General features: G+C 42.9%; 1 protein-coding gene across 1 annotated transcript; it reads left to right on the top strand.

The window, feature by feature from the left end:
• Window positions 1-422: 422 nt before the first annotated feature.
• On the top strand, window positions 423-18,836 carry DDX56 (DEAD-box helicase 56). Its single transcript, XM_043988761.1, is given in 21 exon segments — window positions 423-482; window positions 698-802; window positions 804-860; window positions 1,960-2,120; window positions 2,280-2,450; window positions 2,620-2,710; window positions 5,244-5,319; window positions 5,322-5,371; window positions 5,374-5,409; window positions 5,412-5,491; window positions 5,676-5,727; window positions 5,729-5,802; window positions 6,171-6,207; window positions 6,209-6,285; window positions 6,365-6,459; window positions 7,689-7,762; window positions 7,876-7,917; window positions 7,919-7,966; window positions 8,511-8,614; window positions 14,451-14,535; window positions 15,188-18,836. Coding segments are annotated over 21 exon segments (1,662 nt in total). The 3' UTR covers window positions 15,275-18,836.
• The last annotated feature ends 6,399 nt before the right edge of the window (window positions 18,837-25,235 follow it).

Raw genomic sequence — 25,235 nt, 5'->3', positions numbered from 1 at the left:
AAATGTTCGCTATTATTATTTTACAGATAAAGAAAGTGAGGCAAACAGCAGCTAAATGACTTAACCTGAGTGATACAACCTAGTACGCCTTTGAGGCCAGATAAGAATACGGGTCTGATATCCCTTTGTGAGCTGAGGGGACTACACTTTCCCATTGCTAAAATCCCTGCTCAAATCGCCTTTTTCCAGAGGCAATAGGAGGCGAAGCGACCCTTTGCTCTCGCGGAACCAAGTTTGACCAGACCCTGAACCCGGGGGGAAGAGGCGGGGGAGGGAGTCTAGCGAATTGTGTTCTTCCGGGAGGGAGGCTACTCTTTTAAATCTGATTGGGCGGCCATCTGGCCCCGCCCCCAGCACGCTGCCTCTTCGCAGTGTCTGCGAGGATTTCCTGTTGCGCGTGCGTGTTGTCAGTTCCAGGCAGCATGGCGGATTCCGAAGATTTGGGCTTTGAGCACATGGGACTAGACCCACGGCTACTGCAGGTACTGGGGTGATGGGTGTAAGGGCAAGGTTGGGGGACAAGCGTCGGTCATCTCTTTCCTCCGCTCCTGGAACCCTTACGCCTCGGACCGCCCCCTCTGACGCCGCCCTGCCCCGGCGCTGAGCCGGCCCGGCCAGGCCTTCTGTACCCCCTCCTGCCACAGATCTCTTCTCTTTCCTCCCTTCCCCACCGTTCTTTGCTTCTCTCCTCTCCCAGGCCATCGCAGAGCAGGGCTGGACTCGGCCCACTCTCATCCAAGAGAAAGCCATTCCACTGGCGTTGGAAGGGAAGGACCTGTTGGCCCGGGCCCGCACCGGTTCGGGGGAAGACCGCGGCTTATGCCATCCCCTTGCTTCAGCATCTGCTTCATAGGAAGGCGGTATGACAACCCGGCTCTTGGGGTGAGGAGGACCGAGGAAAGAAATTCTTCAGTGAGGTGTTCATAGTGATGCCCTCCCCATGCCACCTAAGTCCCATTTCTTACTGCAGGTGTGACCATGGACAAGTTACTACTACCCGCTCCCCAACTCCCCGTGCCTGTTTGCTCATTTGTAAAACGAGGGGTTGCAACACATGGCTTCTTAGAGCTCTTTCAGCATCAAACCTGTAATCTTAAAGGCTCACAGAGAAAGGAGTCCACTGGCACAGTAATTGCAACAAGTTTGTGGTGGTAAATGCCTGAAAATCCAGTACCCCATTTTACTTTATTTGCGGGGAAATGAGGGTCAAGTGACTTGCCCAGGGTCATACAGCTAGTAAGTGTCAAGTGTCTGAGGCTGGATTTGAACTCAGGTCCTCCTGAAACCAGGGCTGGTTCTTTATCCACTGTGCCACCTAGCTGCCCCCAGCCAGTACACCCTTTTAAAATTTGACCCGCATTTTTAGTATTTTCTGAAGGCACACAATTGACAAAACAAATCAAGGTGTTATTTGTAGCTTGTGAATTTCAGAGATGTTAATACTCAGGTTGGAAATTTATCAATCGGTTTTGCCCGTTTAAGCTGGCTTTAGCAGATCCCTGGCGAACCTCTTTCATGGAACTCTGTGTCAAGGATCCATTGAGACCCTTTGAGAAGCATAAGGTCATATTTTTCTCTTTTACATATGGAATAGAATTAAGCTAAGGCTAGTGTAATCATGTGACGGTGACTAAAGGGAAAGAGGTTCTGTGTGACCTATATTGGTTTGTGAAGGGGAGATTAGGTTACTTTTTAGATGTTTTACAAATGTCTTTTAGATGTTGAATAGAATTAAGGCGAGGATAACCCAATCATGTGACAATGACTAAAGGGAGTCAGGTTCTATATGACCTATGTTGCCTGTGAAGGGGAGATGAGATTGCTTTTGGAGAGGGCATATAAGTTTCCTTTTTTGTAGGGAGAGTGGCCACTGCTGACTGAAGGCAGTACGAGGAAGAGATGAAGTGAACAGTGTGGTTTGGATTGACTGGTTAAGTTCCTTCATATGTGCTATTACAGACAGGACCAGTGGTGGAACAGGCAGTTCGAGGCCTTGTTCTTGTACCTACCAAGGAGTTGGCACGACAGGCACAGACCATGATCCGTCAGCTGACCGCATATTGTGCCCGGGATGTTCGTGTTGTTGATGTGTCAGCATCAGAGGACTTTGCTTTTCAAAGGTGGGTGAAAGGAATATAATTAGAAGAAAGTCATCTAGAGGTAAAGAATCATGGATAGTGATGGAATGCTCGCTTTCCAGTTAGATTTCTTTAATTTCCTTTGGTGTTGTATATTTTGCATATGTTCTACTCTGATACTAATTTTTTACCTTCATGTAGGCCTTTGCTAATGGAGAAACCAGATGTGGTAGTAGGTACACCATCACGAGTGCTAAGTCATCTGCTGCAGGGAAACTTGAACCTTCGTGACTCCTTGGAGCTGCTTGTAATGGATGAGGCTGACTTGCTTTTCTCCTTTGGCTTTGAAGAAGAGCTTAAGACCCTTCTTTGGTAGGAAGAGGGGATTGTTGCATCTTGGGAGGAAGGGCTTTGGGTGGAGAGTAGAGATTGCTTTGCTGATTGGCTTGGAGGCTACAGGGTGGGTGTGGAGGTGACTCTGGGAACTCTAGCTGTTTTGAATGCCCAGAATGGAACCTGACTGTTCTGTGCTCTTCTGCAGCCACCTGCCTCGGATATACCAGGCCTTCCTCATGTCAGCTACTTTTAATGAAGATGTACAGGCCCTCAAGGAACTTGTATTACATAATCCGGTGAGGCATAATGAGGGGAGGATTTGGAATTGGAGAAAACAACGAGAATTCTCCCAAGTCCCTAACCTGTCATCCTGAACATTTTCATCAAGGGGAAAGGGTTCTCTCATGTAAAACCTCTGGCCGTATTTCCCACCTTTTTTTCAGTCTCGAGGAGCCTCTTCTCTCACAATGAATGGCAATTAGTACCAGTTCGGCTCTATCCCAGCTACATTGTAAATATAGTTATATATGTGTTGCTCTCTCTTTTAGCTGTATGACGATAGGCAAGCCAGGTAAACTCTTTGAGGTTCACTTTCTTCATCTGTGAAATGAGCTTAATACTATGCATGGTTTCAAGTCTTAAATATAACTACTTCACTTGGTCCTATCATTAGCTCCCATGGATTTCATTACCATCTCTATGCTGATGATTCTCAAGTCTACCTACCCTGCCCCAATCTGTCTGCTGACGTCCAATTTCCAACTGCTTTTCAGACATCTCAAACTGGTTTTCCAGACATAAAATGAAATTCATTCTTTCCTCCTAAACCTTTTCCTATCTTCTATCTTCCTTATCACTGTAGAGGGAAACACCAATTCTTTCAGTCCCTCAGGACTGCAATCTAGGAGTCATTCTGTATTCCGCACTGTTTCCTCCCCCTACCCCCAAATCCAATTTGCTGCCCAAAGACTCATTGATTTCACCTTTGTAACATGTTCCACCTCTCCTTGACACCACTCTAGTACTGGCTCTCATCCCTAGATTATTGCAACAGCCTGCTGGTGGGTCTGACTACCTCAAGTCTCTCTTCTCACTCCAATACATCTTCCATTCCAACACCAAAGTGATTCCTGAAGTGCAGATCTGATTATGTCAACCTCCCCCCACTGAAGTAAACTCCAGTGCCTTCCTATTGCCTCTAGGAAGAAATACAAAATGCTCTATTTGGCATTCAAAGCTCTTTATCACCTAGCCCTCTTCTCTCTTTCCAGTCTTTTACATTTTACTCCTTGACATAGACTCTTCAGTCCAGTGACACTGGCCTCCTGGCTATTCCACAAACAAGACATCTCTTGGTTCTGGGCATTTTTTCTATCTATCCCCCTGTTTGGATTGCTCTCCTTCCTCAACTCTGTCTCCTGACCTCCCTGGCTTCCTTTAAGACCCAACTAAAATCCCACCTTCTACAGGAAGCCTTCCCTAACCCCTCTTAATTCCAGTGCCTTTCCTCTGTTAATTATTTCCTGTTTATCCTTTATGTAGCTTGCTTTTTTTTTTGTAATCATGCAAAACATTTCCATATTAGGTTGTGAAAGAAAACAGACAAAAAATACTTAAGAAAAAGGAACTAAAAAAATTATGCTTCAATCTGTATTCAGACACTATCAATTCTTTTCTCACATTTTTCATAAGTCCCTCAGAGTTGTCTTGGATCAATGAATTGCTGAAAAAATATCTAAGTCCTTCACAGCTGATCATTTTACAATAGTGGCTGTTATTTTGTATATGGTACATTTCACTTTACATCAGCTCGTGAGTCTTTTCAGGTTTTTTCTGAGAGCATCCTGGTCGCCATATCTTAAAGTACAATAGTGTTCCATCATCATCTCATCCCACAATTTGTTTAGCCATTCCGCAATTGATGGGCATCTCTTCAATTTCAAATTCAGCTTTTGGGTTTTTATCTCTTTCAGGTCAAAGAATATGCATAGTTTTATAGCCCTTTGGCCATAGTTCCAAATTTGTAGCTTGCTTTTTAAAAATGTTTGCCTGTGATCTTCCCATTAGATTGTAAGCTCCTTGAGGGTAGGGATTGTGTTTTTGCCTCTTTGTACAGCCACTTCTTGCTTAAGGGAAGTGGAACTGTTGTGCAGACCTCTCCCTCCCCTTAAGAAGCTCCCCTCCATGGCTCTGTAGCCTGTAGCCTGAGTGGCAAAGCAGCTTGAGTGTCTGGAGCAAAGGAACCCTGGTATGGGGCTCTACCTACCCTGCCACTGTTTCCAGCTGCTGGGGAGTCAGATGTCTGTACTGGGAATTTCCACAAATCGAGAACCATCTGTGTTTCAAGTGCTTAGCACAATGATTGGTACGTAGTAGGTGCTTAATAAATGTTTATTGATGATTGATTGGTTGCTGTATGTAAAATGATTTGCTAACTTCAAAGCACCCTGTAAATGTCTGTTATCACCATCATCATTATCCTCATCTTCCCAGTCAGAGATTGACCTGGAGAGGAAGAATTCCAATATGCTTTCTGTACATTGAACGAAAGGCTTTCTATATGTTTTTTTTCCTTTTTAAAAAAAGTTCTTCTTTTCCCCCCCTTTTTCTTTTTTTGTGGGGCAATGAGGTTTAAGTGCCTTGCCCCAGGGTCACACAGCTAGTGTCAAGTGTCTGAGGGCCCGGATTTGAACTCAGGTCCTCCTGAATCCAGGGCTGGTGCTTTATTCACTGCAGACCTAGCTGCCCCTTTCTATATGTTGATTGGAAATTAGTCTGTCTCTTTTTCTCACTTGACTCATCTGACTCTTGCCCTCACCTTTTCTCTAGGTAACCCTGAAGTTGCAGAAGCCCAGCTTCCTGGCGCCAGATCAGCTGCAGCAATTTCAAGTAGTCTGTGAGACCGAGGAGACAAATTCCTGTTACTCTATGCCCTTCTAAAGGCTATCTTTGTTGCGGGGGCAAGTCCCTACTCTTTGTTAACACCCTAGACACGTGGTTACCCGCCTTCGACTTTTCCTGGAGCAATTCACCAATCCTGCCTGTGTGCTCAATGGAGAGCTGCCTCTTCGTTCCAGGTTTAGAGTCCTTGGGGTTTGGTGCAACCTGATAGAAAGAACTGGAGGGAGTGGAGTTCTACAACTGGCTCTATTAAGGAACCAAACCAACAGGGGGGAGGCTAAAAGCTAGAAGCTTGGGTCTGATGAGGAGCCAAGTGGCAGGCTTTACAAAACTCACCTGACATCTGATCTTTGGCTGTAGGTGCCATATCATCTCCCAGTTCAACCAAGGCTTCTATGATTGTGTCATTGCACACTGATGAAGAAGTGCTGGGGGCCCCTGTAAAGGGCAAACGACGGGGGCCAGGGATCCAAAGGAGAGAGGTGATGTAGAACTCCCCCAAAGTCCTAGTTCTCTACTCCCACAGTCCTATCTTTTCTATCTTTTGAAAGAGTGTGGAATTCTAGTGTGCATGGAATGGGAGTGAGGACTGGATTTTTTTTCTTAACTTTCCATAGAATTTCTAAGTGCTATGGATGTGTGAATATTCTTTGGGTCTTTGGCTGCAAGGTAGGGAAGAAGTGAAGTGATATAAATTGGATTATCATATTGAAAAAAAAATGGAAAAGAAAAGGAAAAATTGGAACTAGATTTGAGGCAACTAGTTGCTAAAGATCAACCACTTTCAAACAGACTAGCATGATGCCTCTCCTCAAGGAAAAGGAGTGGTTCAATTTTAAAGGTTTTTCTCCACAGGGCCTCTGATACAGAATCAGGTGTGGCACGTGGCATTTGATTTTCACAATGTAACAGCTGTGCTCAATTTTGATCTCCCACCTTCACCTGAGGCCTACATTCATCGAGCTGGCAGGTAGGTGTGGTGCTAGGTTGTGTGCTATGAAGGCCAGAGGTAAAGGGGATTGTGGCCTAACTGCATCTTCTCTTCATAGAACTGCACGAGCCAACAACCCAGGAACAGCTCTGACCTTTGTCCTGCCCACCGAACGTCCCCAGCTAAAAGAAATTGAGGAGGCCCTCGGGGGAGGTAGAAACCAGGGCTTTCTTGTGGGGAAGCTTTTGGTTTCCTTGTCCCCTCCTTGAAAGAAGTGGCACCATCCCAGGCTGGATTACTGACAGAGAAAGGGAAGGAATGTATAGAGAAGCAAGGATAGCCATAATTTAAACGTTTTGGGGTAATGTGATCAGAAAGAGGCTAATGGGAAAACTTAGAGTGGAAGTGCCCATGCTGAGAGACAGCCTGGGGAAGAGTCAAGAAGTATGGAAGAGGGTGCTCTGCTTGGTCTCTTCAGACCTTCGATTTTAATGGTTTAAGAAGCTACTCAGTGAACAAACTCCATCTGCCAGTGCAGTGAGCAACACTTCAGTAACTTTGGCTTAGAGATTTGCCTTTGTCACATGTCCTGGGCACAGAATTCTGTCAGCTGATAGATCATGGTCTGTGCCTTCTGTGCCAACTCCTTTTTGGGCTCAAGAACAAGGCCTCAAACAGCCTGTTCCAACATTTGTCCTGTCTCTAATAGCACACCAAAGACCTTAACCAGCAAACCAAACCAAACTAAACTGTTACCTTCATCTGTTTGCCTGTGTGACTTGACCAAAGTCATAACCAATTTATGAGAGGAGAGGCCTGAATTCAAGTGATCCTGGAATCTGAAGCAATTATATACTATAGTCTGGTGCCTCTTTTTCAGGAGGAGTATGCTGAGTATTTTTTCTGGGAAGCCTCAGAAAGGCCTGGGGAGATTTTGAAAAGCAGTTGGTTTTAGGAAGTGCTGAGATCCAAGAATGCAGTATCTCTTCCTGGTGGTTCATATTGAACAAGTGTTGATAAGTATGTCTCAGCAACATAATTGGTTGGATTTTTACTATATATAGCACACTGGGCTAAGTGTGGGAGTTACCAAGAAGTATAAGATACAGACCCTTCCCTCAAGGGTCTAGCTGGGTAGATGGGAGAGCTACATATCAGTACCACCTAGCCTATGTGAAAGTACCTGGATGAATGCATATACATAAGTGCTGCTGGAGTGCTGAGAGTTGGGGTAAAGTAGTTAGCACATGAAAAGGTCGGAACATGTCCTACTTTACTGGAACAAGAGATTGGATGGGGTAGAGCTAAGCTATGGAGAAATTCTTTTGCATTCTCTATGACCTCTTTCTTTGGGCTTGCTCCTCCTGGATTGGCCGCCCTACTTGGTTAGATGCTAAAGCCTGTCGGCTCTTTTATGACTTCACATGTTCTTCTGTCCACAGAAAGTGCAGAGTCTATGTTTCTTCCATACCAATTTCGAATGGAGGAGATCGAGGGTTTCCGATACCGCTGTCGGGTGAGCTAGTGGGCATTCTGTACTATGGGACCTGGGGTGCTGGGCTTAGGTACAAGGAATGGTAAACTGGTTCAGTTACTGGGCCAGTAGTCTTATCCTCTTTCCTTGCCCAGGATGCCATGCGTTCTGTGACAAAACAAGCCATTCGGGAAGCGGAGACTGAAGGAGATTAAAGAGGAACTTCTGCACTCAGAGAAGCTTAAGGTGAGGAAGGAAGGGTTATGTTCAAGAGTGGAGAGCAGGGGAAAGGAGGCCAGATCTGCCACTGTTCTTGTAGTAAGGAGTGGACATCTAGGCTGCAGGAGAGGACTTTGGCTATTGTTTGTGGCTTAATGGGATTTTTCTGAGTCAAGGGCATTAAGGGGTAATGTGAGAGCCTGTGGAGGGTAAGATAGTTTGGAAGAAGGAGATTTTGGTTTGGTTTGGTTGTGCTGTGTATTGTTAGAAGGTTGGAGGGGGGAGTTGGTTGATAAGAACGGTACTGATAACCCTCTCTCCCCAGAAAGAATATGAATTAAATATTTTTTTTAAAATGGAAGAAAACACAGAAAAGAACAGTTTCTGTTGCTGCCTTGGTAAATTTAATATTTATATACTTCAGCTGTATATAAGTTCAGTTTCTTTTATAACCCACTTTCTTATTTTTTTACATTTTGAAATGCTTGTTGGCTGATGCTTAAGTTCACAGTAAAAAAGAAAATTAAAAAAAAATAGTCTTCCACAGTAATCCCTTTTCTCTTTCTTCCAGGACCTACTTGGAGACAACCCTAGAGACTTACAGCTCTTACGACATGACCGACCCCTTCACCCTGCAGTGGTGAAACCACATCTTGGTCACGTTCCTGACTACTTGGGTAAGATTCACTTGGCCATAGGTGGTTCATACAACCAGTGCAGAGCATGTGCTAATGAAGTAGAGGAAGGAGACCTCTTGGGAGTGTGGGGTCTCTGACATGGGGAGGCATGGGGACTTTGGATCAGTCAGCTAGCCAGCAAGTATTTGTTAAATGACCTCTCTTCCCTATTGGAAGATAGATAGATAGATAGATAGATAGGCAGGCACAAGGCACAGTCTTGTGCTCTCAAGATTCATATAGTTTAGCTAAAGGAAAGATAAGTAACACTTGTGAAACTTTGGGGAATAATTGATACTAACTAGTATCAACTGGAACTACCATAGAAGCTCTGGGAAGGAGAGCTCAGTGTAGCTGGTGTGACTTGAGGGAGGTTTCCTGGAGAAGGTGGGAAGTGATGTAGTGGAAAGAATTCTGAATTGGGATTCAGGAACTGGGTTTGAATCCTACCTCCTAAATAACTCTGGTTCTAGTTCTCCTCTCTGGTCCTCAGTTTCCTTTTCTGGAAAATGAGAAGATTTAACTGGGTATTTGTTTGAGTATTTTATATCTCAGAGTCTTATGATCTTGAGTCTTCCATGTGCTGTCACATCCAGTTGCTACATTAATAGGTTTGGCAGAACTGTTGGGTTTTTTTTTAAGTGAAAGTACTGGCGTGGAACTGGGTTTTTTTGGGAAGCAGTTATGTTCAAATGTATCAATTAGAACAATAATTGCATGTATTGAAAAACAAGAAGGTAGGACTTGAGTTGGGACTTTGCAGGAAAGTAGATTTTATATAAGTAAAAGAGAGTGTTCTAAGCAAGAAGAATGGCAATAGCAAAGGTGTGCCAAGAAGTGTAGTTGGTGTTCAGAGGATAGTGAATAGGCTAATTTTGCTTGAAGGGGGGAGGTTCCCATGGGATAGTAGTAGTGTTAGGTACTGCTTCAAAACTTGTAGGAGCTTAGGGCAGGTAGTAGCTCAGTGGATAGAACACTGGCCCTGGAATCAGGATGTGAGTTCAAATCTGGCCTCAGACACTTTCTAGCTGTGTGACCCAGGGCAAGTGACTTAACCCCAATTGCCTCCACACACACCAGTCATGTAAAGGAAAATGACATTGAAAGATTTCAGTACTATTCACATAGTGATTATTAGTGATTTCAGGAGCCGAATGGTAAAGCCTGCTTCTTGATTCTGGGTACACAAGTGGTGGACTAGTGATGTGCATACATTTTTACACTTGACCAGACAATCATAGGACTGATGTGTTGATTTATTGATTCCCCATATTTGTTACAAGGGAGGGTGTATGTTGGCATGGGTTTGGGTCTTGGGGAACAGTGGAAACAGCAGTGCAGCCTAAGAAAAAGGGCATCAGTAAAGCCTTTTTTTTTGTTTTTTTGAGATGAGATGGTAGAAGGCCTCCAGTGCTAGGCTAAGGGCTTCCAGCAGAATTGAAGGTTTTGAAGCATAGATGTCACAGGTTCCAAGTAATGCTTTGGATAGATGAATCAGATATTGGCAGGCAAATGGCTTGGGAGGAGGGAGACTGTAGGTAGGACAATGAGGAGGCTGTGGAAGAAGTCAGGGTTGTGGTTTAAGGGCCTGAATCTGTGCTAGCAATGGCAGTGGACCAGAATGGTTTTTTCAAGACAGATCGTGAAGGAAGACCTGCTAGAATTTGGCAAAAGATTGCAACCTCTGTCTGCCACATGCAGCATAAGTATGAAGGTTAAAACCTCATAGCTTGGATGACTGGGGGAATGGTCATGACGTTGGCAGAAATAGGAAAATGAGTAGGGGCTGGTCATTGGGGAGAAGAAAATGAAAAGGAGTTTGGTTACAGTAGTATTTCACTTCACCCCTTATTTTTATGCGCTTTTTCTCCTTGAAAAAAGGAATGCTGGTAGGGGATTTTGGCTATGTTACATTGTATGTACTGTCTGACTCAGTTAATGTGTTGGTTAGTTTTGTGGAATTGGGTTGTTTTTTATTTTTTTATTTTTACAATTCTTTGTTATCAATTAATAAATATTTATTAACAGCCTACTGTATGACAGAGATTGTGCTAAATGCTAGGAAAATAAAAAGAGGCCAAAGACAGTCCCTGCCCTGAAGGAGTTTATAGTCTAATGCTGGTAGGGGTTGGGGGGGGCACGAGATGTTAACAAATAAAGGACAGAGCAAGCTATGTATGAGATAAATAGGAAATAATTAACAGAAAGAAGGCACTGGAATTAAGAGGAGTTGGGGAAGCCTTCCTGCAGAAGTTGTAGTTGGAATTTTAAAAAACCCAGAGGGGTCAGTAGTTGAAGTAGAGGAAAAGGGAGCATGCCAGGCATGGGGGGCAGCAGAGAGAACGCCCAGAGCCAAGAGTGGAGTGTCTTGTTTGTGGAACAGCCAGCAGGTCAGTGTCACTGTATTGAAAACCGTGGGGTGGGCAGTAAAGCGTAAGAAGACTGGGAAGGTAGGAAGGGCCAGGTTATGAAGGGCTTTGAAGGCCAAACAAAGGGGCAGTAAGGGATGAATTGCTGGTTAGGGGAGGGAGGGATTTATTTGGAAATGAAACTGCTATAAAAACAAAAAGATGTTATATAGATTTGTTTAAAGAAAAAAAGTTCTTGCCTTTGAATCCGAGGATGTGGGTTCCAAGCCCACCTCTAAGTTTAATAGCTGTGTGGTCTTGGAGAAGTCACTTGATCTCCTTGAGCCCCAATTTCCTCATCTGTAGCACGAGGGAGTTGTACCAGATGGCCTGTGGAGGGCCCTCCCAGCTCTCAAACCTATAAATCTGTGTCCAGAAAGCAGTGGGAAATGTGAGACTTGACTTCATGAGAGCAGAGCTTAAGATAGAGATTTGGGAGTCAGCCAATCAGTAGACATTTATTAACCACCTCTTTCCAAGGTCAGAGAGATTGAATCAATTTTGTTCGTTGAAAAAAATTTAAAAAACCCCAATGAATCTAGTTTTGGACATATTGCGTTTGAGTGCTTATTGGACACTCAGTTTAAATATCCAAGCAGGTGAAGGAAGAGGTCTGGAAGAGACCAGGGAATACTACATTTTTAGATTTGAAAATCCTCTACATAGAGATGATCATTAAATCCATGGAGCTTATGAATTCACTCAATGAAAGCTTGTAAAGAGAGAAGAGAATCGAGACCATTTGTTCTTTTTTTTTTTTTTTTTGGCAGGGCAGTGAGGGTTAAGCGACTTGCCCAGAGTCACACAGTAAGTGTCAAGTGTCTGAGGCCAGATTTGAACTTGGGTCTTCCTGAATCCAGGGCCAGTGCTGTATCTGCCATCTAGCTGCCCCAAGACCATTTGTTCTTTTTGACAAATGAAAAAACTGAGAAAACCCAACTGACTTGTCATTGGTTGGTCTCAGACTAGAATCTAGGGCTCCCCGCTGGTCCTCCCAACCTCCACCCTCATCCATATTTCCCACTTTGAGGAAATGGGGAGAATCAAAGACTAGATAGGACCTTTGATATGGCAATGCTAACAGGTGGTAGATCTGCTCACCTCTTATTTTCTCTGTGTTCTTTGCCAAGGAAAACAATCTTTGGACTCTGAAGAATAGAACAAAAATGACTAATCAGAATTGATACTCAAGATAAATAGGAAGATTGGGAGAGGTTATCTCAGTGCCCTTGATGAATCCTGGTCAGTAGGCCTAGATGAACAATATATACTGAAAGAACTGGTAAATGTTATTGCTGAGCCACTGTCAGTGACCTTTGAAAGATCATGAAGTGTGAGAGACGTACTGTAGAATGAGGGGAAAGCATGATTTTCAAAAATGGCAAGAAAATGGACTCTGAACTATATTGGTCAGCAAATTTGACTTAGATTCTTGGCAGAATAAGAGAAAAGGTGAAGTAGATTGACCCAAGGAGAAAATTCTATCAAGAATGAACTGCTGTTTTGAGTAGTGGCTTCCCTTCTCTTCCATACCCAATCATTGAATAAGTATTAAGTACTTTCTATGTGCCAGGTACCGTGGTAAGATCTGGAATACAAAAAAAAAAAAAAAAAGCAAAAGACAGTCCCTGCCTTCAAGGAGCTTACAGTTTACAGTATATGGGGGCAAAGATAGCACATAAAAAGATGAAAAGGGACAGTCACATCCTGCTGCTGGGGTGGAGGTGAAGAGGTGGCTGCATTGGGCCCCTTCCTTAAATGGAAGATCTGGGAGAAAGCACTCTTTTTTTTTTTTCCGGGACAATGGGGGTTAAGAGACTTGCCCAGGGTCACACAGCTAGTAAGTGTCAAGTGTCTGAGGACAGATTGAACTCAGGTACTCCTGAATCCAGGGCTGGTGCTTAATCCACTTTGCCCCTAGCTGCCCCTGGAGAAGCACTCTTATGGGGGCCAAGGGGCACTGAGGAGCCATGAATTTCAGAGTTCATTCAGTCTTCTCAGGCTGGATATGTAAAAAAGTAACTTCCATATCCCCAGTGCCTGGCATATAATAGGAGCTTAATAAATAGCAATTCTGTAGAAGGGATCCTTGTTCAGTTACAGGTTGTTCCTCGTGACCTTTGAGGTCCCTTCAGTGATGGCCCACCTCAGTGCTCTTTCCACAATAATATGTGGCCAAATGAGCAAGAATTGTCAGCCAGGTCAGGATGGTTCTGTGATCTTTTTCCAACTGTGCCTTGTGACTTGGGAACAGGAATGGAGAAAGGTGGAAGAGAAATAGGGCAGTGATCAGTGGTCAGTTGTTATATCTGGGATGGATAGGAAGTTAAGTGTGGCCAGAAAAGGTAGGGGAGTGGGGTGGGATGAGGACTAGTAAATTGGAAGTTGTTCAGTGATTGCTATTTCTAATGAGACCAAACACCTGGCTCATTGGATAATAGAGGACTAGAACTGGTAAAAGCTGCATACATCATTATGGAGGTGGGGACATAGGGAGTTTGAGATTTTGAGAGTTGAGGCAGCACCATGGGGTGTTAAGGTTTATGGTGTGACATTACAGGCATGTGATTAGAGGGAAAGTTGCAGTTAGGGAAGTTACCATTGTGGATAATGAAGACATTGAAAAGTATAATCAGAGATGGGAGGGGGCAGGGACCCAGGGGCTACTGGGAATGGAAACCCCTCCCCACCCCCTGAGGGAGATGGGTTCACATACTGGAATTGGAGCATTGTGGTCAAGATGTCCTGTGGTCACTGACATGTTATGTGGTGTAGTGACTAGAGCACTGGACTTGGCAGATGTTGGTTTGAATCCTGCCTCAGACACTTATTATTAGCTCTGTGACCTTGGGCCAATCCTTTAACCTGTCTAAGGCTCCTTTTTCTCTTCTCTAACATGTGGATGACAATTGTGCCTACCTCAAGGTGTTGTTATGAATATAAGTCTTAAAGCACTGTTTAAAAGTTAGCCATAGATATTACTGACATTTGGAAATGAGACTTGATAAAGATCATCCAAAGAGGCAATAGTTGAAGCCACAGGAATGGATGAGTTTACTGAGGCACTGAGCAGAGATAAAGAATAGCTGAATACCTGAATACCTGAGTACAGAACTTTGGGGAGATCAGAGATTCGGGGGACATAAGGAGGAAGGAAGGGCATGGGAAGGTTAATGAAGAGCCGCCATCACACTGATGAAATAAGAACCAATTTAAGGATATTTGCATGGAAATTAAGAGGTGATAGGGCTTCAAGCACAAGTGGGTGTTCAGGGTCCAAGGAAAGCTGAATTCAGGCTTCAAAAGAGATCCATGAGGGTAGACTCTGAGGATGGCTCAGCTCCTAAGTCCTGGAAGGGATGAGGGCTGTGGTTGGAGCTAAGTCATGGTGGCTGATGACCAAAGATCTGTTTTCTTCATTTTCTAGTGCCCCCCCACACTTCGTGGCATTGCCCGCCCTCACAGCAGGCGGAAGCGCAACAGACCCTTCGCCTCTCACAGGAAATTTAAGGTACCTCCCCTGTGTGGGCTCTGGTTGGGGAACAGCAGCTTGGAATGTTGACCCTTTCCCCCTCCTTGCTGCCTTCTCTGCTGGGCCCAAGAAATGGTGTCAGACCCTATGCCCCAGAGAGCAGAGAAGAGGCCTCATCCTGATTCAGTGTAGAAGCTCTGCTAAAACCTGATGGCTTGCTTTGTGGGTTATAAACTTGTGACTAGATGTCAGGGTATTAGAGAAAGGAACTTGGGACTTAAACCTCCAAGAACCACCACCATCCACCTCCATTTTTTTTTTCATTGTTCACTTGGTAGGATCCAGTCACAGCAGTGTCTGGAGTAAGGATGAGGAAGGAGGAAGTGAAAGGGGAAAAATAGAATGGATTATGGGATTAGAGTGTATGTAGGGGTGGGGGTGGCAGCTGATAAGAAAGAAGGCACAAAGGCATGTCCTCTCTGCTTCCTTATTTTTAAACGAGGTCAGACCCAATGAACTCTAAGGTCTCCCCAGGTCAGATAAGCCTCTGATATTCAATATATGACAACGAATTGTTTCTCTTGCCTTGTGCTTTTTGGACTGTGGCTTTGAAAATTCCTAGCACAGAAACTCATGACTCTTCTGCCAATCACAGAGGACGATTGCCTTTAATACTGTCTTACTCCCACAGGCCCCAAAGACACAGAATCCTCTTCGAAGCTTCAAGTACACCAGGAGGAAGCCAAGGACCTCTGCTGCTTCAGCTAAGCACTCCTGAGATTGCTCACCTGAGTGGCAGAAGTTCCTGCCTTCCCTTGAGAGCCAGCTGTCCAGTCAGTCACTTGTTTGTCACCCTTGGTGGAAGGATGACTGGCCCTGTCCTGTGACTGGTGCACTCAATATGGGATCTGCTTAAGAGACTGGACTCTCAAGGGCCAGGTAGAGAAGGTGAGCAGCCTTTCTCTAGTGTTGGCCTCACCCCTTGTGGAGATGGGAGATTTTGCTCCCCAGGCTGCAGTGTGCTGTATCTCTCCTCTGCCAGCAGGGGTCGCCATGCACAGACTCAAAGACAGCTGGAATAAGTGGGACACTAATAAGTGAAAAGAAATACACTGTTATTCTTCATACTCACGATGCTGCATTGATTCCTGCTCATACCATAGCATCTCTGCTTCCTACACTGACCTTGATTTGTTGCACTCCTCCTCCCCTTTTGGAGCTCCCAGATTCACTGCCTAAGACCACAGGTCCCCATCTCTGGTCTGAAGCCATGTCCTCTGGGTGTTCACACATTTCTTGCCCATTTTCAGCCCCTGGTTCTCACTAACACATCTGATTAGGAAGTTGGTGTCTGAGGCCTATGTTTGTCTCTTTCTATCATTCAAGAACTCTACTCCTACTCATGGAGAAGTTTCTACTGGTACCTGGGATGTAGCCTTCTCATTCTTATTTGAGCTTTCTTTTACATTTTTGTGAGAAAAACATGTTCTTTGTAGAGATAGAATGCTAGATTTGGAGTCGGCCTGAGCTCAAAATCCAGCTCTGCCATTTTATAAAGGTATGATCTGCAAGCGATTTAACTTCTCCAGCTTTAGTTTTCTTATCTCTAAAAAACAATAAGGTTGTACCAGATGGTCTCTAAGGTTCCTTTTATCTCTAAAATTTATGAATCTATGAGACATTGTTTTCATAGTAGGTCCCCTGCTTGTGCTCTCAGTAACCATGGACCTCCTAGTTCTCTGTCTCTGACATGCCTAGAGCAAACGTCTTTTATGAGGGAGAAGCTCTTTTGGAAGAAATAAGGAGGGTTACTCTGCCATGCTGGGTGTGTCCCAGTGATGACTCAGCATAGCCATTTAGTCACCCATACATAATCTCTCATCCCCTGATTTATCATGTATTGGCCAGGTAGGAGCCATAAAGTTAGCTCTGGGAAGATGGGAGCATGAGGAAAATACGTGAGTTCCTCCTGAGGGCAGAGACCTAGAAGAAAGAAAACATTTAAAGATACATGCTAGAATCATCAAACTCAACAGATAAGAGAGATTAAAGCCTTTGGTCTACTGATGAGGTCAAAGTGCCTTGCTTCAAGGTGGTTCTCCTGTTAACAGTGATTAGGAAGGGAATGGAAAGGGATGCCAAGGGCCTAAGCAGTGACTAAATAGGACTGATGCGTATTCTGAGGGAGGAACAGAAACAGCAGCCAGAGACATAGCAACGGTGTTTATCTAAACTCTGGAAAAGTACAGGTGTGAGGTGAAAAAAGGTGGAAGACCTGACCCATCATAGTGAGTGGAAATAATTCAATCACTTTAACTCAACAAGTACTATTAAACACCTGCATTAGCTCTTTGTGAACTTCCAAGGAGCTCAAGGTGTGGGTTTTAATACATTTTGACAAGCACTGTGCTAGATGATGGAAGTACAAAGAAATGTATCCTTGTCCTTGAGAATTTACACTCTCACAGATTAAGTGTGTGCAAAGTAATTTGCAGTGGGGGGAAGTTTCTGGGGGGGGGGGGGAGGAAGATCACCTTGTCTAGTACTTGTCAGCTGAACTATGCTTTGAACAGACCTAGGGATTCCAAGAGGGGAGGAGGTGCAGGGAAGGAGTTGGGAGATAGAATGTTGGGGATGAACAGACCTAGGGATTCCAAGAGGGGAGGAGGTGCAAGGAAGGAGTTGGGAGATAGAATGTTGGGGATGAGGAACAGTTTTTTACCTCCAGACTTCTCTGATGTATAAGAAAGTAGTGAGGGTTGTTGCTGTAAACAAAGGATGTCATCTTTTGATCCAGAGAGCCCACTAGGCTTATTCCCCAACCACACCGAAGACAAAAGATACTATATGTATATGCTGAAATATTCATTGCATGACTTGAAACAAGTAGGTGCCTAGGGACTGGTAAATGGCTTAACAACTTGTGGTGTATGAATGTACTGGGATGCTATTTTACCTTAAACAAGCATGACTATTTCAGAGAAGCATTTGAAGACTGATAAACTGACACAAAGTGTCATAAGCAGGAAAACTGCATGTACGTAGTAACTACAATATAAATGGAGGGAATAATGAAACCAAACCTGACGTTGTGTTAAGTATAGCCCTAAAAAGTGTTGAAAGAAAAGTGATCTCATTCTCTGGGCCCACTCTACTGCTGATTTTACAGACCTACCATATCTGAAAAAACAACTAAATATTCCATCCTATTATTCCTTCAAGCTATTCCCCTGGGTTTTTTTTTACTCAGCCAAACTAGGCAGTGCTTTCTACACTTCTGCCCTCTAATTCCTTAACCCCTTGCAATATAACTTTTTACTTGTTTTCAACTACCATATATTTTCTCTCCCACATCTCCCCACCTGGGGAAAAAAATTTATAGCAAATTTGTATTAATCAAGCCAAACAAATTCCTATGTTGACCATGTCCAAAAATATAAAGCTACTTTCCCTAGTGATCAATTAATTGCCCATCTTTGCAGCATTTGACACCCATGACCATCCCTTCTACCTAGGTACTTTTACCTGCATTTTTTGGTGACACTGCTTTCTTCTGGTTCTCTGTCTGGTCACTTCTGCTTTGCTGAATCATTATCTGTAATCTGAATCGGATTTCCAGGGTCTGTCCTAGGCCTTCTCTTTTTTCCTACAATTTTCCTTAACAGTCTCATCAGCTCCCTTGGGATGCTCCCTCTTCCCTCATCCCATCTATCCATTGCCATTCTTTGTTCACTCTGCCTCCACATCTCCCATACAAATCAGTGGACATTAATGATTGCTACTACAATCAGGCTCGGTATGAATATTTTGGCTCACATGGCCTTTTTATTTTTGACATTCTTAGGGCATGTATGTCCAGAAATGGAATCTCTGGGTAAAGGTGTATGGGGGTGTTAGTAATTTTCTTAGCATAGCTCCCTATTGCTTTCCAGGATGGTCAAACCAATCAATTTAGTTCCCTCAAGAGTATATTGATATGCCTGTCTTTTTACAGCCCCACAGTGTTGACTCTTGTCTCCTGAAGATTTTCTGTGTGTGGGTGAGGGAAAACCCCAGGGTTGGGTTATTTCACATTTCTCCTCTTACCTTAGTCATTGAGGTTTGCAAATCTTATGATTATCCCTTTCCCTGCGCTTTGACCACTTATCAATTGTTTACCTTCTTTGTAGTGAAAATCTTTTGAATGATATAAAAGACTCCAGGTATATGCAAGGTATCTCTGCCTTTAAAATCTTAAAACTATACTAAGGCATTTAAAACACCCTATATATTTACTAGGTCTTGTTAAATTGCACTCAACCCCTGGCTACAACTGTCCTATATTTTAAGCTGTGTTTCAGAAAAGCAAAAAATATTCTTTTGGGGTGGGGGGGGAAGGGCAATGAGGGTTAAGTAACTTGCCCAGGGTCACACAGCTAGTAAGTGTCAAGTGTCTGAGGCTGGATTTGAACCCAGGTCCTCCTGAATCCCGGGCCAGTGCTTTATCCACTGAGCCACCTAGCTGCCCCCAAGCAAAAAATATTCTCAGATAATACCTTTTTATTTAAAAAAAAAAAAGAGGCAATTGGAGTTAAGTGAAGTCACTTAACTTAGCCCAGGTTCACACAGTTAGGAAGTGTCTGAGGTGAGATTTGAACTCTGGTCCTCTTGACTCCAGGGCCATTGCTTTATCCATTGCACCACCTAGCTGCCCTGACAGTGCCTTCTTTTTTTTTTTTTTTGCAGGGCAATGAGGGTTAAGTGACTTGCCCAGGGTCACACAGCTAGTAAGTGTCAAGTGTCTGAGGCCAGATTTGAACTCAGGTACTCCTGAATCCAGGGCCGGTGCTTTACCACTGCGCCATCTAGCTGCCCCCTGACAGTGCCTTCTTAATCAACTCTTCATGTCCTTAAATTTTAAAAAAGTAGTTATATATTTTTTGTAAATAAAATGAAAAGGAAGGAAGCAACAAGTAAAAGGAAGGTTGGGGTTAGAGGTACTTCTTCAAGAGGCAAAAAAAGGAGTTGGCAGAATTGGTATTCTCATACATCCAAAGTTGATATGAGATATTTAATGGGATATCTGTTTTGCAATTCTGATGATAAATATTTTCAAAAAGACCATGAAAATTTAAATTTTTGATTACAATTCTGTTTTTATATCACTTAAATTTCCTCATATATCTGTCCAGAGATCCATTTCTTATATTGAATAATTTTCTTTTTTTCTTTAATTAAAAAATTTTTTTTTTTTTGCTGGGCAATGAGGGTTAAGTGACTTGCCCAGGGTCACACAGCTAGTTCGTATCAAGTGTCTGAGGTCAGATTTGAACTCAGGTCCTCCTGAATCCAGGGCCGGTGCTTATCCACTGTGCCACCTAGCTGCCCCCTGAATAATTTTCTTAAAGAAGAAACAAATCATCAAAACCTATAAATACATTGAACAAATTTGACAAAAAAGAAGTGGAAGTATCTTCTCATATCTCTTCTTTGGGGCCAAACTTGTTCTTTATAATTTTGCAACATTAATTTGTTTTGTGGTTCTTTCCATTTATATTGTGGGCATCGTGCATATTTTTCTTTTGGTTCTGCTTACTTCACTTTGCATTAGTTTGTATCTTTCTGTGCTTCTTTGTATTCATCCCATTCATCGTTTCTTAGAGCTCAATAATGTTCCATTACATTCATGCCCAACAGGCCTCTGCTTTGTTTTCAGCTTTTTAATACCACAAAAAGTGCTGCTATAAATGTGTATGTATGTGTGTGTGTATGTATATATGTGTATGTATGTATAGGAGAGAACCTTTCATTTTATCCATGACTTCCTTGGAGTATATGCCTAGCAATGGAAGTTCTGGGTCAAAAGATATGGATGTTTTAACCATTTTATTTGCATAATTCCAATTTGCTTTCTAGAACATTTTTTTTAGTGAGGCAATTGGGGTTAAGTGATTTGCCCACGGTCACACAGCTATAAGTGTTAAGTGTCTGAGGCCGGATTTGAACTCAGGTACTCCTGACTCCAGGGCCGGTGCTCTATCTACTGTGCCATCTAGCTGCCCTAGGACAGTTTTTACTAATCAACAGTTCCACAAACAGTACATTAGTGTGCCCCTCTTTCCACAATCCCTCCAACGTGGACTGTTCCTGATTTTTGTAATTTTTACAAATTTTTTGGGTGTCAGGTACAACTTCAGGGTGGTTTTGAAATAAATTTTTCTTATCAATCAAAATCATTCAAAATTTCTTGAAAGACATAATGGAAATTATTAGTGATTTGGAACATTTTATGAAAATCTCGATAAGACCCTCCAAATTAAATCAATATGTGGGGCAGCTAGATGGCACAGTGGATAGAGCACCGGCCCTGGAGTCAGGAGTACCTGAGTTCAAATCTGGCCTTAGACACTTAACACTTACTAGCTGTGTGACCCTGGGCAAGTCACTTAACCCCAACTGCCTCACTAAAAATAAATAAATGAAATTCTTAAATCAATATGTACTCTGATTCTCTGTATCTTCAGTGCAAAGGTGGAAAAAGGGTGAGGTTGGTGAGAAAAAATGCATGAAAGCATGGCTTAGTAGAAAGGAATGAGAGAGCCCATAGAATTGTAGAAGCCTTAAACCTTTACATCATGAACAATTAAAGAATTGGTAGGCAATAGACATAGTGTACACTAAATAACATCATTAAACAGATTTTTATATATATATATATATATATATATATATATATTTAGTGAGGCAATTGGGGTTAAGTGACTTGCCCAGGGTCACACAACTAGTAAGTGTTAAGTGTCTGAGGCTGGATTTGAACTCAGGTCCTCCTGACTCCAGGGCTGGTGCTCTATCCACTGCGCCACCTAGCTGCCCCAAACAGATGATATTTTAACAAAAAGGAAAAGATTTATTGATCTAGAAACTGCCAACCACTTTGCAATTATTATTTGATCCTAACAATAACCCGGGGAGGTAGGCACTATTCCCACTTTACAGATAAAGAAACTGAGAACTTGCCCAGAGTCACACAAAAGTATCCCTGGCTGGATTTGAACTTGGGTCCTCTAGGCCCAGCACCCTAATCACTGTACTTCCTCACTTCCCCTTCCTTATAAGAAAGGATAGGGGGCAGCTGGGTGGCTCAGTGGATAGAGCACTGGCCCTGGAGTCAGGAGGATCTGAGTTCAAATGTGGCCTCAGACACTTGACACTTACTAGCTGTGTGACCCTGGGCAAGTCACTTAACCCCAATTGCCTCGCCAAAAAAAAAAAAAAGGATGATGGATGGCTACAAACAATATTATCTCAAAGCATAGAGAAACTATGGATGGTAAAACTAATGTAAAGAAAACTTAGCAAGAGATTTAACTAAGCAAAGTCATCCCAAGACATTCAAGGATGAAAATGAAAAGAGAACAACAGATCAAAATGGCCAAGAAGATCTTTAAGGATTAGTATATCAAAGTGTTTTCTCCATCAAGGACAGCAAATCCACCACAGTTAAACTCCAACATTGCAGTGTGTTTATAGAAATGGCCCCTAAAGAGAACAAAGATGAGCAAAAGCCACAAAATTGGGCTGTTTGCATATGAGATCTGTATTAGAGGAGACAATTGTGTGAGTGATGAGGTATCTATATGTCAGGATGTATATGGAGGAAAGATGCCAAAGACGTGGGAAAAAATCTTGAACCTCATAAATACCAGTCCTTTTTTTCCCCAGAGCAATGAAGGTTAAGTGACTTGTCCAGGGTTACACAGTTACTAAGTGTCAAGTGTCTGAGTCCAGATTTGAACTCAGGTCCTCCTGAATCCAGGGCCAGTGCTTTATCCACTGTGCCACCTAGCTGCCCCAAACCTTATTAATACTAAAAGAACCCAATCAAGAGAATATCAGTGACTACTGGCCTATATGCCTACTGTTCCCGCAATATGAAATCTTTGTGAGTTATCTAAACATAAAATGAGTGATCCTGTTGTGATTACTGTTCATTGGTTATTAAAAGGCATTTAACTTGAGGCTCTTTTTTATCTTAATATTTTTTTTTCCAGTCACATGTGAAGATTGTTTTTGACATTCATTTTTTTTTTCTTTTGCAGGGCAGTGGGGGTTAAGTGACTTGCCCAGGGTCACACAGCTAGTAAGTGTCAAGTATCTGAGGCTGCATTTGAACTCAGGTACTCCTGAATCCAGGGCCGGTGCCTTATCAACTGCATCACCTAGCTGCCCCCAACATTCATTTTTATAAGAGTTCCAAATTTTTCTCTCTCCCTCCTTTTCCTCCCCCCTCCCCAAGATGGCAAGCAATCTGATATAGATTATATATGTATAATCACATTAAACATATTTCTGCATCAGTCATAGTGTGAAAGAAGAATCAGAACAAAAAGGGAAAACCTCATGAAAGAAAAAACCCACAAAAAGCAAAGTTCTTATGGTTTAATCTTCATTCAGATCCCACAGTTCTTTTTCTGGATGTGGAGAGCATTTTCCATCATGAGTCCCTTTGAATTGTCTCAGATCATTGTACTGATGAGAAGAGGTAGATCTATCACAGCTGATCATCACACAATGTTGCTGTTATTGTGTACAATGTTCTTGGAGGCTCTTTTTCAACAAGGTTTCTCCTAATTTTCAAAATCATTCAAAATTCCTTCAGACATAATGGTAGTCATGCTATTGGATAACCCTCTTATCATAAATGTTAACTGGAGCATTCAACAGGAAGATCCATGCTTGCTAAAGGTTTTCACCACTGAGATCTGGTACCAAGTTCAAGTCTGAATCTCTTCATGACTCTGGGTTGAGAGATTCTCTAAATAGTCCTCTTCATGGATGCCATTGTGTTGGTTTCATTAAGTCCTCTAACACTAGAATCTTCTAGAAGAATTCTGTGACTATTCAAAAGAGTTTGGCCTGACCAGCTACACAATAAAGACCAAGTTGATTGAGAATGTTTATTGCTTAGTTTATGACATGCATTTAGACAGAAAACCTATGGAACTTGTCTATGAGTATTTATATCTAGAATAAACAGTATACTTTGGATAATTAGTTGGGTCTGCAGTCGAACAGGAAGAAGAGAGTAGGTTGAATTGACTTTGGGAATTTGCAAAACTCTTTTTATGACCCCAAATTTCCATTGGAAACAACGGCCTATTATTTTAATACTGACATTCTACCAGTAATGCTATGTGATAGAGAGACATGGAATACAACAGTCCCTGAAGAATTAAAAATGAGTATCGGGGGCAGCTAGATGGTGCAGTGGATAAAGCACCAGCCCTGGATTCAGGAGGACCTGAGTTCAAATCCAGCCTCAGACACTTGACACTTACTAGCTGGGTGACCCTGGGCAAGTCACTTAACCCTCATTACCCTGCAAAAAAACAAAAAAACAAAAAATGAGTATCAGTCATGCAGAGGGTATTGGAGTCCAACATGGAGAATGTGAGCAGGCTGCAATATAAAATCAACGAAAAGGATTGTCATCAGGGAAATTTGTTATTCATAGGGAATGTAGAGCTGCTCATGTGTGATAGGTGAAAGATGACAGCTGGACAGCCAGAGTGTTCCACTAGGACCCTTGTGATATCAGGAGAAAGTGAGGAAGAACTTCATTATGATGGAGTATATTCTCTGGTGAACTGTTGGAGGACATGGATAAGAGTCATAGAAGATGGGCCAGCATGGTTTATTTTTTTTTGGGGGGGGGTGAGGCAATTGGGGTTAAATGACTTGCCAGGGTCACCCAGCTAGTAAGTGTCAAGTGTCTGAGGCCAGATTTGAACTCAGGTCCTCCTGAATCCAGGGCTGGTGCTTTATCTACTGCACCACCTAGCTGCCCAGCCAGCATGTATTTTTGCAGTCTTTGTTGTTGGAGGAAATTCCCCAAAGAAATGAGATTACCCATTCGTTTGAGACAAAATGCTCCTATCTTTCAGTATGTTTAGTTCATGCTCTTTTTTTTTTTTTTGAACCACTAGTGTCCACTAACTCTTTATAAAATCCTCCTTGTATAAAACTGTTCTGAACTCCACCAACCTAGAGCTTACTTGGAACCTAGGTGGCCTCAGATTAAGGGTCTGAAACAAGAGGCCAGAGGTGAGGGGTGTGGAATGACCAGTATAATTGCCTATGTGCCCATGTAAATCACCAGAAGTGAATAGTAATTATCTGGTCCTACAAATCTTGGGATGTTTTCTGTCACTTATGAACATCTGCTCCAGGAAAATAGCAGGCTCTTTTTTTCTTCTTCAGCTCCATATCCCTCCCATATTCAATCGGTTGCCAAATTGTGTTGATATAATTTTTCATAATATTTCATCAATCCCTTCCCTTGCCATCCTAGTCCAGATCCTCATCTCCTCTTGCTTAGCTTAGATTATTTTTATTTATTTTTTTTAGTGAGGCAATTGGGGTTAAGTGACTTGCCCAGGGTCACACAGCTAGTAAGTGTTAAGTGTCTGAGTCTGGATTTGAACTCAGGTACTTCTGACTCCAGGGCCGGTGCTCTATCCACTGCACCACCTAGCTGCTCCTTTTTGTTTTTTTGTTTTTTAGCTTAGATTATTTTAATAGCTTTCTAGTTGGATTCTCTGCCTCCAGTATAGCTCTTCTTCAATCTGTTCTCCATAGTGCTACCAAAACAATCTTCCTAAAGTACAAATCTGACCATACCATTCTCTTCTTTAAAAACCTTAAATAGGGGCAGCTAGCTAGGTGGCACAGTGGATAGAGCACCGGCCCTGGAGTCAGGA

The sequence above is a fragment of the Dromiciops gliroides genome, chromosome 2, assembly GCF_019393635.1.
Source record: "Dromiciops gliroides isolate mDroGli1 chromosome 2, mDroGli1.pri, whole genome shotgun sequence".
NCBI classification, from domain to species: domain Eukaryota; kingdom Metazoa; phylum Chordata; class Mammalia; order Microbiotheria; family Microbiotheriidae; genus Dromiciops; species Dromiciops gliroides.
Note: the sequence above shows the minus strand (reverse complement) of the source record. Positions and strands in the feature narration are given on the sequence as shown.